Raw genomic sequence first — 15,669 nt, forward strand, 5'->3', positions numbered from 1 at the left:
CCCCTCAATTCCGATCACACCACCCGCCCCTCAATTCCGATCACCTGTATAGTCGACTCCGGTGCATCTCGTCATGTGACAGGTAATGCGAGTGAGTTCTCGTCATATACTCACTTAGCATCGCCTAATAGTATTCAAACAGCTGATGGTACATTTCAGCCTGTGGTTGGTAAGGGTACAGTTGATTGTACTGGTTCAGCAATACTGCTACATATGCTCATCCGAACAAATGTACTGATGACATACATGCTTTTGCTTCTATGTCTCCTGACAGATCATCAGCATGGATAGTCGACTCCGGTGCATCTCGTTATGTGACAGGTAATGCGAGTGAGTTCTCATCATATACTCACTTAGCATCGCCTGATAGTATTCAAACAGCTGATGGTACATTTCAGCCTGTGGTTGGTAAGGGTACAATTGATTGTACTGGTTCAGTAACTTTGTCCAATGTTTTGCATGCTCCTTCCTTTCCAGTCAATCAATCTTTTGTCCATTAGTTCTATCATCCTCCAACTAAAATGCATTGTTTCTTTTGATATTCCCAAGGTGATTTTCCAGGAGAAGGGGACAGGACGGAGACTTGGGACTGACACATGGCGTAGTGGACTGTGGTATCTGGATCGTGAAGGGCTGGATTCAGCATTGGTGTCAGTCATAGAGGAAGTAGTAGGATCTAAAATGAGTGCTGAAAATGAGTTAATGCTTCATCACCAGCGTTTGGGACACTCATCCTTTAGTGTTTTAGGTAGATTGTATCCTTCTTTATTTGAGAAAGCAAATAAACAGAAACTTGTGTGTGATGCATGTGAGTTTGGAAAGCTTACTAGAAGCTCCTATGTTAATTCTGGTCATAAAAGTTCTCATGCATTTGACTTGGTACATTCAGATGTTTGGGGGCCTTGTTCCACAAGTTCTATGAATGGATACAAATATTTTGTTACATTTATTGATTGCTTCTCTCGTGTTACTTGGTTATACCTGATGAAGAATAAGAGTGATGTGTTTGGGTGCTTCCAAAATTTTCATAGGACTGTTCAGACTCAATACGGAGCAGTGGTGAAAGTATTGAGGTCAGATAATGGGACAGAGTATACCAACAGAGCCCTTGAAGAATATTTGTCAGCTCAAGGAATACATCACCAGACAACCTGTCCATACACACCAGCACAGAATGGGGTAGCGGAAAGGAAGAACCGACATCTCTTAGAGGTTGCTAGAAGCATGATGATCTCTATGAATGTCCCAGAAATATTATAGGGACAAGCAGTGTTGACCGCAGCAGCGCTGATCAACAGAATGCCCTCGAGAGTGCTGGATTGGAAGTCGGAGATAATGGTGGGATTCTTCCACTTAAAGTGTTTGGCTGTGTGTGCTTTGTGAAGGACAACAGGCCATCTGTCGGGAAGCTTGCCCCTAGAGCTGTGAAGTGCATCTTTGTGGGATATTCTGCTACTCAGAAGGGATATGTTTGCTGGAGCCCAGTGGAGAAAAGGTTGTTTGTGAGCATGGATGTGCACTTTCGAGAACTCGAGCCGTATTACACCCAGAAGGTAACTTCATCCGCTAGTAACTCGCCTAATACTAGAAGTATGAGGCAAGAGGAGGAGAATAGTGAGAGATCGGTGAACAGTGTGGAGAAATTCATTTCTGTATCGATTCCTTGGGAAGGAGAATTGGTTGAGGAGCAGGAGAATGATGAAGAAAAGAAAAAATGAGCCAAGAGGTGTTAGGCCCACTGTTCAGGGGGAACTACTAACCTATAGTAGGAAGGGCAAGCAAATTGCAGGAACAGTACCTACAGTGCCACTAGTGCTGCCAAGTCTCTTGCCAACACCTGCCCTGACTCCTGAAACACCTACACCACCACCAGTTTTATCCCAAGGTGATAACGTTCCTCTCCCTACTGATAACATTCCTCCCTACTCCTCCCACACCAATATCAGTACGGAGGACTACTCGTAGTAATACGAAAAATCCTCCCGATAGATATGGTTGGGATCTTGTCCAATTTGTATCATATTCTAACATCCACCCTGCACATGGGACATTCATTGCATCATTGGACTCTGTTACTATACCTAACAATTGACAGGTTGCAAAGAAGGACCAGAAATGGAAAGCTGCTATGCACGAAGAGCTAAGGGCCCTTGAGAAGAACCGCACTTGGGAGTTAGTAAAACTACCAAAAGGGAAGAGAGCAGTTGGATGCAAGTGGGTCTTCACTGTGAAGCAGAATCCAGATGGACAGGTTGAGCGCTACAAAGCTCGTCTGGTGGCAAAAGGATATAGTCAGACATATGGCATGGATATGGTTTCGGATTTTTTTTCGGATACGGATTCGGTAACGGATATGAGTGTTGCGGATACGGATATCCGTAATATAATAATAATTCGGGTCCAAAGTTGCAATATTTACAACCCGTAACCGCTAACCCAAACCTCTAAGATATAAAGTCCAAGTTGTCTAAGTTCTAACCCTAGCGTGAGCGTCCCTCTCTGGCCTCTGCTCCAGCGGCGCTTCATCATCATCCTCTTAAACTCCCCAAAATTAACACACACATCCTTATCCTCGTCCACCGACCTGATCATCCTCTCGCAATCCTCGACCCCGCACGACCGCACCTACCCCCCAGCTTCCTCAGCACCATCTGCAGCTCCTTGGCCGAGACCACCCCATTCCGATCCAGGTCGTACGCGTCAAACGCGTCCTTCAGCTCCGACTCGGCGTCGTTCCCGGACCTCTGGAAATCTTTGAACTCCTTGTCCACGAACCCATCGATTCATCGTTCATCACCAGGACTCCGATTTCCCCATCGATTACGATACCGACAATGGATTCGAGGTATCAATTTTGTCAAATCTCTATTTTTTTCTTAATTGTAAACATAAAATTATTTAAATCATTCCATTTATTCATCAGGTGCTCAAATTCCAAATATTTTCGCTCACTTCGATCGATCCTGAGGAGCAAAAGGTCAATTCTTCTCTTTGAATTCCTGTTTTATTTTAAATTGCCAATGGATTAGCCTCAAAATTTTGTTATTGCAATTTCCTTTTGAAGATCTTAGTTGAGGATCAGAATTTGATCATGACTGAATCCTCTGATCTCGAATCCATCTCCTCTAAGCTCCATTTGGTTTCAATCAATGAGGAGCAAGCAGAGGAGAAAAAAGAGAAGTCTTTGAACCAATTTGAGAAGTCCGATGAAGAATTGGCTAGGATCTGCAGCTCCCTGTATGATCTTTCTCATTACTATTTCGGTTATAATTTTTTAGCTAGTCTAGGACTGAAAATGAGCTTTATCTTGTAGCTGGAGAATTACAACCAAGAACTCGAAGAAATGAAGAACATGAGCAGGCAGGAATATGTTGCTCATTTTATAATTGTGTTATATCTTGTCCAAGAGTAGCCTAAATTCGAAATCTGACATAGACTCATACCCCTTTATACTAAATAAGGTCCTTTTATCATTTGCTCAAGGACATACCCATTTTTTGGCCAGAAAGAAACTATCCACTTCAAGAGAGATTTCGCAACTTACAAACCTAAATAATGAAGTTCATACATTTACCTATTTGGTTGTAATTTATGCATAGGTGTACTAATTCATATATTCAATCCATATCCATTGTCGAATATCCGTTTATATCCGTGATCATATCCGATCTGATTCTCAAATATCCGAACCGTATCTGTTTCCGATAAGTGCGGATATGGTTAAGGTTTTTTCTTACCGAAGATGATCCGTATCCGTATCCGTATCCGTTTATAAAAAGCGGATATGGATATGGTAAGTGTCATATCCGAACCGTATCCGCTCCGATAACACCCCTAATGTAAATGGGTCTTCACTGTGAAGCAGAATCCAGATGGACAAGTTGAACGCTACAAGGCTCGTCTGGTGGCAAAAGGGTATAGTCAGACATATGGCATCGATTATGATGAGACTTTTACACCGGTGGCAAAGATGAGCACTGTTCGGACCTTAATCTCTCTGGCGGTAAATGGTGGATGGAAGCTACACCAACTAGATGTGAAGAACGCATTTCTTCATGGAGATCTAGTGGAGGAGGTATACATGGAGATACCACCAGGATTCGGTACAGATCAAACAGTGGGAAAGGTCTGCAGATTGAAGAAGTCTCTCTATGGGCTGAAGCAGTCTCCTCATGATTGGTTTGACAGATTCAGAAGGGTTATGATTGGTATGGGGTACCAACAGATCAACGCCGACCATACCGTATTCTTTCGACGGAGTGGAGGCCACATTACCATGCTTGCGGTATATGTGAATGATATGATTATTACAGGGGATGATGAGAAGGAGATTACCCAACTCAAAATGAGACTGGGTAAGAAATTCGAGGTGAAAGATCTTGGCTTACTTCGATACTTTCTTGGAATAGAGATAGCTCGAGGAGCGGAGGGAATCGTCCTATCCCAGAGAAAGTATGCACTGGATCTTCTCAAAAAGACAGGAATGTTAGGGTGCAAACCTGTAACTACACCGATCGACCAGAAGTTCAAGCTAGGTGCTGAGGACGGAGAACCAGTTGATCGTGACAGATACCAGAAGCTGGTGGGAAGATTGATCTATTTGAGTCATACACGTTCTGATATCTCTTTTGTAGTGAGCGTGGTGAGTCGCTATATGCACGATCCGAGGAAGGGTCATATGGACGCTGTGTACCAGATTCTGAGATATTTAAAGAGTGCCCCCGAAAAGGGGCTGATATTCAAAAAGAATGGACATGTGAGCATCGAGGGTTATTGCGACTCTGATTGGGCTAGCTGTGCTGATGACAGGAGATCCACCTCAGGATATTGTATCTTTGTAGGAGGCAACTTGGTCTCGTGGAAGAGCAAGAAGCAATCGGTGGTAGCGAGATCAACAGCTGAAGCAGAGTATAGAGCCATGGCCTTAGGAGTTACAGAGTTGTTGTGGTTAAAGAGTATGTTGGTGGAGCTGAAGCTGGATCAAGGAGCCAAGATGAAGCTGTGGTGTGATAACAAGTCAGCCATCAGTATCGCCAACCACCCAGTGCAGCATGATAGAACCAAACACATCGAGATCGATAGGTTCTTCATCAAAAAGAAGTTGGACAATGGACTACTGGAATTAAGTCATGTTCCAACTAAGGATCAGGCAGCAGATTGTCTGACTAAGGGACTTAGCTCCGTAGATATGATTAGAGGATGTGACAAGATGGGCTTAGTGGATATCTTTCGCCCATCTTGAGGAGGAGTGTTGAAATATTAATAGGTTTAGGGGCTTATTTGTAAGTTGTAGGGGCCTATATAAGCCCATGTTATCTCATGAATAAGATTAGGGTTTTCATATTCTATACAAGCCCTAAAAGTCATGTAAACTATAGTAATACTCCAGAAATGCTAGCTTCATTTATATACGCAACATCAATTATAACTTAAGTAACAAAAGATGTCCTCAAGTCAAAATCAGCATCCAGGCGATAGTGTTAGATCTTTTAAGATAGACTGGAACTCGGACCATTGCCGACACCCCAAAACAGATATTAAGTTGAAATTTTGAAGGAAAACAAATGTTCTCATGATCAAATTAGAAGGCAAGTTCATTCTTTTTTAGTTCCATCAGTGATAAACAAAGTTAAAGGTACATCTTTTCATGTTAGTCACATCAAAGACGGAGGAGTCCCACCAATGACATCATCAGAATTAACCTCATCTCATCAACATAAAGCTGCCCTCAAGTTCTGCCGCTCTCAACTTTTGTGACCGCTTGCATCAAGTTCCCGGTCCTTTTTGTGACCGCTTGCATCAAGTTCCCGGTCCTTTGCTTTCGACAATTGGATATCCCCAACTACTACCGGTAAATCCATCAGTCAGTTTTGGCCGAAGGTTAAAAAAAAAAAACCTCCATTTTTTGCACAAGAATAAGGTTCTGTTTCGGGCCCGTATCGGAGGCTATCAGCTGATACATACTAAAACTATAAAATCCTTATTGGCAGAAGTGATTTATCCAAACACGATTTTCAGGATAGAGTTTCATACTGGGGAGACCATTTTTCCAAACTGAAACAGCCAATCCATACCGAATAAACTGATCTTTCAGACCTTGCTAATCTATTACGCTTGCATAATTATTGAACAGGGGAAGGAACAGGCTTCCCCGGATTTTAGTGTTATTCAAAGAGAAACTGATGTTTATAGTCAACTGTACAGATCTAGTACCTGTCCTTAAGAATGGTTGCCACGATAGATGCACCATGAATTGGAGGATTAGAGTACATGGGCCTAATAACAAGCTTCAGCTGACTCTCAACCCTACCTGCCACATCAGCACTTTTGCAAACCTGCAGGAGTCAATGTCCATTAGGTAAACTGAATGAGAACATCAAAATAAACACCAGAACAAGGAATCATAGATGATTAAACAAAAAATTAAATGCTTCCTATTGCTATCTCAAAAAAGCAACCAAACAAGGATAAAGTTAGCCTTAACAAAATTGTTTCACATAACTTTTGAAAAGAAAAGAAAAAAAAAGATACTAACACTTGAGGAGTTATTACAAACAGTTCTCTGACAGTTACTTTATTCCCTCTGCCAGAAATTTGCGAACACTTATGAGGAATGATGACCATTTGTAAATTTGTATCAACCATTTCATCGAACCTACACGCCATGACTAACAACCCATTTGGTGGGGAACTCTAAGATGATGAAACTTATGGGAAAATTTTAGATAATGATAGCTGTCAATAAACAACTTAATCAAAAGATTTGGTTGTCCTGCCATTGTATACCAAGCTAATTTGACATTCCGCTGCTCTCGGGGGCCCTTGAACTCAAGTGACCCAAAATCTCCCAGCTGAAAGTAGCAGGGTTAAATATAAAAAGATCTTACATCGACAATAATGAGGCTTGAACTCAGGGCCTCTCGAAATTTGGCTCTCATACCTTGTCAAGTGACCAACTCAATGAAAAGGTTAAGCTAGTAATTTCCATTGACAAAGATTATCGTGTCTGTTTCACTGACTAAACAAATTGAATATCTGATTTCCACCACACCATCTACAGTTGAAGGCTTGAAAGCAAGCTTGTTGATTGGAAGGTACTTCTACAAATTCCCAACAAAATAAAAGTCAGCTACTCCTATGTCACCCATGCATGAGATATTTGCTAAACCAAAAGAGGCTATGAAACTGAGAAACTCAGCTTACACGTCCATAAAGGCAAAATAAGAAAAAGGTCTAATAAGTGACTCACTTCTAGTGGCCCTAAATAGGGATATGATCATGAAAAAGAATCCGTAATCAGAGATACTAAAAGATAGAATTGGGATTTTGACATTCATTATATAGCATTATGTAAACCTGTCAAACAAAATGTCCCCGGAAAGGATGGGTTTCTAACTGTGAAGCTCTTAATCCATATTTTCGTAAGAGAAAAAGCAGATAAATCTACTGTTATACGAACCAAGAACCAGCACAAACAGATATACACTATAAAAATATTTGAAATTTCTAGTTAAAGCTCTTACAATGCTGAGAGCCCCAACACGTTCTCCATATAGACCCATATTCTTAGCATAACTTTGAGCTACAAGGCATTCTCTGCCATCAGCAACAAACATGCGGACAGACTGTGCATCTGTATCCAGACTTCCACTAGCAAACCCCTGCAAAGATGTATCTCCAGTATTGTTACAAAAATTCAGGTAAAATAGCAGGAAGTTAATAAAAAAACACACTCTTTAACAATCTATCAGCCAGGACATTGGCTACCAATAATGCAATGCCATTGACAGCATTCTTAAGTGAAACCAATAATTGCTTTCTTCAAGTGAACATGATTGTCAAGACAAACTACTTCTGTGTGTGAATTAAATCTAACGCGGATATCATGGACTTAAAAACTTTTAACATTGCCATCACCTACACAACATTATGCACCTTTAATGCTTGAGTTGATCTTAGCACTATAATTTAATGGACTGCTCTTATTTTAACTTCGCAATTACCTGATAAGCACTATCAAAGAAAGGCATCAGCCCTTTTGACCTCATCAACTTCCTTATCTGCTCCCACTGATCAACAGTTGGATCTACACCAGTCGGGTTGTGTGCACATGCATGAAGAAGGACAATTGCGCCTGGAGCTGCAGCAGCAAGATCCTCTAACAAACCTGTCCAGCAGTCATTTTTGGTGGTCATAATTACCACACAAGGAAAGTTTGGTATCAGCATATTATTTGAATCTAAAGCAAAAGAATACGAAGTATCAACATAGATATGACTGACAGTCCCTGTTAGACTAATGAAAAAATTTAGAACATTGCTAGGACTTTTCTCTCTACCGTCTTAGTAAAATTGTCAATGACCATAAAAGATCAAATGTTGGCAACTCTAGATAGCAATAAACCATATTTCATGAATTTTTATTTACACCATTACATGGGAAACTCTAGTTAACTTCATCACCATTTCAGCAAGGATGGAGAAGCCATGGAAGTGCCAGGATCTAAGAAAGTTTTAATACAAAATAGAAAACTTGACATCAATTCTCTCAATTGGTGCTTATTCTTGTCAACTAGAAAACTCTGCCATAAATTATGAAGCGAAGTGGCAGGTAGGAAAAACCGTTTTATTCATAATCTGTTCAACCAAGGAGTCCACTTCTGCCTTTACAAAAGTCTACAAGAGGGAAGGTGATATATTTGCTTCAAGAGATTTCATTCAACTCTAAGGGACAAAAAAAGAAAACAGGATCCAACAGAAACACATTCCAAGTGCAAGGGCTCTAAGTTATAAAAGCAAAATTCCTTTTGGAATTTATGTTATAACTCTGATCAAGGATTCTATATCTAAATCTGACAATGGAAATTCGAGACATTAACTGGACAAAACCAGTGCATAAATTAGATGATAATTGAACTTCCAAGAACTAAAGAAAATAAACATTGTTCGAAGTCAAAAGTAACTACCTTGGAAGTTTAGCCCACGAGTTGCTGGATCATAGTAACGGTAAGTCTTGACAGAAAGACCTGCTAACGTAAAAACTTTTGGATGATTTCCCCATGTTGGTTGTGGAATGTAAATAGTGCGCTGGACAATATTAGCTTTGAGTCAGAATCTCAAGCAACAGATTGATATATGCAAATTATAAATTTGGAAGTCAAGCGTTTACTTCATGATAGTGCCTGGCCAAGAACTCGCCTCCAACCCTCAATGAACCAGTACCTGATAAGGACTGCACTGTGGCCACCCTACTTTCTCGGATAGCAGGACTGATTTCAAGGAAAGTGAATTAGATTTAATTCATCACAGATGTGAAGGAAACTAATATGGTAGGAAAGCAATGGAGCAACGAACAAACAACCATAAAAGTAACTGAAAACCTAGTACACAAGTTTAGTTAAACTGGCATTCTAACAATCAACCGGATGACTAATACAGCCTAATGTTAAATACTATTAATAAAATCAGAAGAGGACATATGACAAGAATAAAAAATAGATATGATAGAGACAAACTATTCAAAAATCTACACTACCAAGTTCCAAAAATAGGAAAATGCAGTGATCACGAAAGTTCCAGTCCACGGCATTCATAACTACAATCAACATTAGTTTGTATGTTTCACGAGATTTTTTCAAATAAAAATGCTTAATCAACCAAAGAGAGGTCGCATGGACTTTAGATGAGGCCTTATGCACTTTATATTAGGAAAGTGCAGTGATCACGAAAGTTCCAGTCCACGGCATTCATAACTACAATCAACATTAGTTTGTATGTTTCACTGCAGTGATCACGAAAGTTCCAGTCCACGGCATTCATAACTACAATCAACATTAGTTTGTATGTTTCACGAGATTTTTTCAAATAAAAATGCTTAATCAACCAAAGAGAGGTCGCATTGGACTTTAGATGAGGCCTTATGCGCTTCATATTCGCAGACATAAATTTAAACTTTATTCCCACCTACCAAAGTAAATGGGGACACCCTATTGACCATCAAATTGTAAGCTGAATGCATATGCACAAAAATTATGCAGTTTCAGGATCTTTAACTCACTCCTCCCATGATTGCAAAAAATAATAATAAAAAAAATAAAGAAAATGGTTTGTGTAGTATAAAGGCATATGCACAAAGATTATGCAGTTTCAAACTCACTCCTCCCATGATTGCAAAAAATAAAAAAAATAAAGAAAATGGTTCTGTAATATAAATGTAAGCAACCATTAGATAAATGCCAAAAAAGCTTCACACATGCATAGGTATTTGTGTAAAGATATACTTATTGCAATATGAACAAGATGACTGGATCAGATCATCTATTTGGATGAGCCATTATGTGGTTTGATAGCTTAGCAAAGAGGTCAAATTTCTCCCAGGGAACTACAACAAACTTCCCACCTAAATATCATATCCATTATGTAAGGCAACTGTCCTTTTGAACCCTTGGCAGTTCTTAAACGCTGTTACCCCTACTAATAACCAAGCATAACAACCTCAAGAAAAATTACCTTCACATGCAATATCTTATGATGAGTTTGGATAGTGTTTTTTTTTTAAAGAGGGGAGGGGAGGAGTTGGGACGGTTACAATGCTAACCGTGCTTGTTTACATTTTTTACTAAATGAAGGGAGGAATTGAAGGGTTAAGAAGAAGGAAATTTGTTCACTTTCTTAACCCTCCTAAAGCGGACGGATTAGGACGGATTAGGAGGGGAGGGATTGAATTTTAAGTTAATTGCTCCCTCTCCTTTCAGACTTCCTTCCTCTCCTTTCCCTCCCCTTGGGTTTAGTTCAAGGTCGGGCGAATGAAATTATAAACATCTCTTAGCATATGTATCAAGCCGAGGGCCTATGAGATCAGGAGAATCTTCTAGCATAGATTCACATGCCAGGTTCCCACTTGGCACGTCTGGTTTAAGTGTCCTGTTAACAAGCTGAGAGCAGCTAGATCAGAAACATCAATAAGTGTTAATTTGACTCTTTCAAATTAGTGACCAATTCAACCATTAATAACTCAACGGAAGAGCTGAGAATATAACGGGTAGTGGGTTGTTTGAGAGAATAATTCTCTCAAATATGTGAGGTGGTCCTTGAGGGGGTGGAGATAGTAGGTGTTGCCCCTATAAATAGTGTAATCTTCTCTTTGAGAAAACACAGCAAATAAAACCCCAATCCCGTTACCAAAGCCCCCTCAAAATTCATCTTCTCTTTCTTTTTCGTTCACTGGTATCAGAGCATGAACTATGCATCCTTCTAGCAGTTTGTAACAATTCTGATAATAAAATTTTCAATTTAAACTGCTTGTCATGTTATATTTTTGAGTTTGAATTGTGGTATTCTAAACTAGGACATGCTAGTATTTCAAAAATGTAAGAAATTATTAGAATGAACGTGCTGCTTGCACTATCTAATTTTCAATTGCCACCATTGAACATTGTTTAATGGGTAAAACGACTGGGAAACCTTTAATTGGCAAACTAAGAGCTAATAAACTTTTTAGGGTTGATAGACTCAAGATATTTGTGGTCCCCTAAGTGTTAAAACCCATTATAATAAAGAATATTTTGTTACTTTCATAGATAATTATTCCAAGTTTGCATATGTCTATCTTATCTCTAGAAAATTAGAAGCCTTTTAATGCTTTAAGAGATATAAAACAGAAATTAAAAGCCAACTTGGAAGGAAAATCAAGATTTTGAGAACTGATAGAGGTAGAAAATATAACTCTAAAGAATTTGAGAGTTATTATATTCAACATGAAATTAAAAGACATACAACAATGCCATATACACAACAGAATTGTGTTGCTGAAAGAAAAAACAGAACATTGCCTAATATGTTTAGATGTGTGTTGTCCTATTCTAGTCTCTCCAAAAGATTCTGGGGAGAAGCATTGCTAATTGCAAATTATATTTTGAAAATTTACACCAAGTCAGTTGTATATACATCTTATGAGTTACGAAATAGGACGAAACCTAATCTGAGTCACCTCAAGAAGTGAGGATATATAGCCCATGTTCTCATTCCATACCAACTTAGAGATAAGTTGGACTTTAAAACATTAAAGTGTAGTTTCATATAGTATTCAGAAAAGTCAAAAGGTAACAAGTTCTACAATAAAGAAAAAAGAGGACCAATTCAAGAGGTAACAAGTTCTACAATAAAGAAAAAAGAGTCACTAGAAGTAGAGATGCTACATTTCTAGTGAACCTTGTGGAAGAGGACCAATTCAAGAGGAAACAGAACCTCCATCTATAATAGATAATGACTATTACAATGTTGTTCACATTAATAACTCAGATATTGTGAATGAACATAATTTTGAACATGACACAATACCTATAGAAAATGATGTACCTCATTAACTAGTTGTAGGCAACAAAAGGCCAAGAACACGACCGTCATAGATGGATGGATGATTACTATTTATATTCGTGAGCAATATTGTTTCTTCGTAGATGCAAATATAGAAGAACAAGATCCCTTAATCTTCTCTAATGTAATGAAATCGCATGAATCAACCTTATGGCTAGAAGCCAAGAGAGAAGAACTTGATTCTAAAGAAAAGAACAATGTTAGGAACTTATGTAACCTACCCGAGAATAGAAAGGTCATAAGATGCAAATGGGTGCTTTAAAAAATACCATGTTGATGGGTCTATTGATAAATTCATAGAACGATTAGTTGTCAAGAGTTATAACTAGAAGACATGAATAGACTTTTAAGGGACATTCTTATGTAGCTAAAAATTTATATCCATTAGAATTATTTTAGGTATTGTTACATATCTTGATTTGGAGTTATTCCAAATGAATATTAAAATAGCATTCCTTAATGGAGAGTTGAAGGAAGTGGTACATATATAATAATATAAAGGTTTTTAGATAGAAAGACAGGAACATAAAATTTATAAATTAATGAAATCTTCATATAGTTTAAAATAATCTCTAGACAGTGGTATCTCAAGTTTTCTGATACAGTCAACAAACTTGGTTTTGTTCAGAACAAATTAGATAATTGTGTGTGTCTTCAAAAATGAGAGCAAATTTACTATATTATCCTTATATATGGATAATACATTGCTCGTCGGAACTGACATGGAAATGTTGAACAAACACATGGCAGATCTCAACTAAAAGTTTGAGATGGAAAGACATGAGTGATGCATCATATATATTTAGAATTCGAATAATTCGAGATAAAAAGTCTAGAATGTTAAGTTTAAACTTGAAAAAATCTTTAAAATCAGTTCTTAAAAGGTTTGGAATAGAGAATTCCAATATGGCACAACTCTATTAGTCATGGGAAAGAGACTGTGTAAAGAGAAAAGCTCTAAAGAGGGGCAAAAGTCATTAGATATTCCATACACGCAAGGAGTTAGAAACTTGATGTATGCAATGTTGTGCACCAGACTTAATTTAGCTTATGATGTAAGTTTGGTTAGTTGATATCAAAGTAATTCGGGGCTAGCACATTGGAAAGCTGTTAAAAAATTATAAAATATATCAGAGATACATTGACTTACAGATTGGTTTATCAAGCCAGCTTGCTTGATCTCCTCGGTTATTTCGATGTTGATTTCGAAGGTGATAAAGATGATGGAAAGTCCACTTCTGTTTCTTAGAATAGTAAGAAACAAGGGTATCTTACACACAAGAAGTAAAATATGTAGCTTGCAGTATGGCAACTACACATATTGTCTGAATAAGACGGTTTTTAATTGATCTTGATCTCAATTTGTCAAGACATATTGATATTTATTGTGATAATCAAGCAACGATTAGCTTGATCAGTAATGGTGCGAATATCACTAAAGAAAAACACATTGAGATTCAGTATCATTATATTCAAAATATTATAGAAAATGGAGAAGTTAAAGTGACTTACATTCCTACTATAGATATGATTGTTGATCCTTTCATCAAAAGGAATACCAGCGAAACCTTTATCAAACACATAAGTTTAATAGGTCTTTAGAAATAAATAAGTCAAATTTTATGAATAATGAAATAATACTTACTCTCTACGACTCTACGGATAGTGTGAGTAATGGAAAAAAGAAACATCTAATCTCATGGATAGTTAGAAGCATATCACTAGGTTTAATTGGTCAAGTGGGAGATGCTAGTTTGACTCATCCAAATTACTGACCAAGTCACCCATTAATAGCTCAACAGAAGGATATTTTGTTGAGAATATAATGGATAGTGGGTTATTTGAGAGAATAACTCTATCGGATATTTGCGGCAGTCCTTGAGGGGGTGGAGATAGTGGGTGTTGCCGCTATAAATAGTGTAGTCTTCTCTTTGAGAAAACACAGCAAAGAAAACCCCAATCCCATTACCGTAGCCCATCAAAATTCATCTTCTCTTTCTTTTTCGTTCAACAAGGACATCTATGCGTTTATTTAGTTTGCATCCAACATCACTGCTTACCATCCAAATCACATACAAAAACTAAATAAGTACAATCCCTGTGCCTCACCATATGCTAAGCAACCAATCTCCACAACTTCTGTCGTAACTTATTAATATATTCAAACAAGAAAGAATAACAGAAAAAGGTAAAATGTGCAAATTCCATCACATTTTAGATAGAACAACCCACCTGTCAGCTCCCAATATAAGCTTAGCACTCAGTTTGTTGAAATCTGCCAATCCAGTAATTGGGAGGTATTCTTTTACACGTGATCTGAGGAAAGGAAAATGTAAAAGATCAACAGACAATCGTTAATCAAAATCAAAACATATTACAGCATATTTATCTAAAGGAACAGTCTTCCTAATGTTTCATTATACTCCATATTTAAAATCGGTGTTACTTTTTCCACCACATGAAAGACATAAAGGGTTTGGAAAGTTGTTTGCTGACAGAGATTACTACCAAAGGTTTGTGCTAATACTAACAACTTTAGAAATACTGACAAGATTATTTAAAACATATGGCGACAGAAATCCATACAGAAGAAACAAATTTAGGCCTTTTGCCCAAGAAACAGAGGTAAGGACACTCAGTATCTCCAATACAGAAGATTTCTTGTAGATTTAAAAATGGCAGAATTTCATGCCATTTTTTATTCACTAAATAAAGGATTTTCTCAGACAAATTTCTCAATTTGTAACAAGATAATCAAAATGATGTCTTTAGTAAGAAAATCTGCAGCGATAGAAGCAGCAAAATATTAGCTCTCTAAAACGAGTGAGTCTTGAAGAAAAATGAGACATAAAAGAGGAATCAAATTGTCAATACCGATCGTTAACAAGTAATTGCTCCGCTCGTCTCACTACATTCAAAACAAGCGGCTTTCCTTCCTGTAAAAGGGAATCGATAAATTAATCATCAAGAAGCCATCAGATTTGATCATACCAGCTCAAATCTAAACCCAGGAACAACTCACCTCAGTTCGATAAGCTCCAACCCCCAAATTGACCTTCACCGGGCTCTGATCCTTGTTATACGCGACCGTCACCTATCAAAACAAACAAAAATTCAGCGAAAAAAACCCTAAATTCTAAAAAATGAAGAAAAATCGATCGATCAGTGCAGTACCCCCAAGATCGGATCCTCAGGCGCCTGAGAGATATTGGCGAAAACGGAGTTACCGGAGAATCCGGCGGTGAGAGAGGCGGAGATCGACTGGTTAGGGTTTTGGGATGCCATTGAAGAGTGA

The 15,669-nt window shown here is 38.2% G+C and overlaps 1 protein-coding gene and 1 long non-coding RNA gene across 2 annotated transcripts in view; one reads left to right on the forward strand and one right to left on the reverse strand.

Moving 5' to 3' along the window:
* LOC109839903 (aspartate aminotransferase, cytoplasmic-like) overlaps positions 1-15,669 on the reverse strand; it is a 19,196-nt gene that overhangs the window by 3,001 nt on the left and 526 nt on the right. The window contains 10 exon segments of the mRNA XM_020408356.1: positions 6,214-6,335; positions 7,524-7,661; positions 8,004-8,167; positions 8,966-9,086; positions 9,169-9,268; positions 14,607-14,690; positions 15,249-15,310; positions 15,397-15,468; positions 15,549-15,665; positions 15,667-15,669. The exon segment at positions 15,667-15,669 is cut by the window's right edge and continues 526 nt beyond it. Of these exon segments, the coding sequence (XP_020263945.1) occupies positions 6,214-6,335; positions 7,524-7,661; positions 8,004-8,167; positions 8,966-9,086; positions 9,169-9,268; positions 14,607-14,690; positions 15,249-15,310; positions 15,397-15,468; positions 15,549-15,665; positions 15,667-15,669 (983 nt within the window).
* On the forward strand, positions 2,541-3,135 carry LOC109839905. The gene is made up of 3 exons (XR_002246760.1): positions 2,541-2,845; positions 2,924-2,977; positions 3,065-3,135. It is a non-coding gene; the product is annotated as an uncharacterized LOC109839905 (long non-coding RNA).

The sequence above is a fragment of the Asparagus officinalis genome, chromosome 5 (assembly GCF_001876935.1).
Source record: "Asparagus officinalis chromosome 5, Aspof.V1, whole genome shotgun sequence".
NCBI classification, from domain to species: domain Eukaryota; kingdom Viridiplantae; phylum Streptophyta; class Magnoliopsida; order Asparagales; family Asparagaceae; genus Asparagus; species Asparagus officinalis.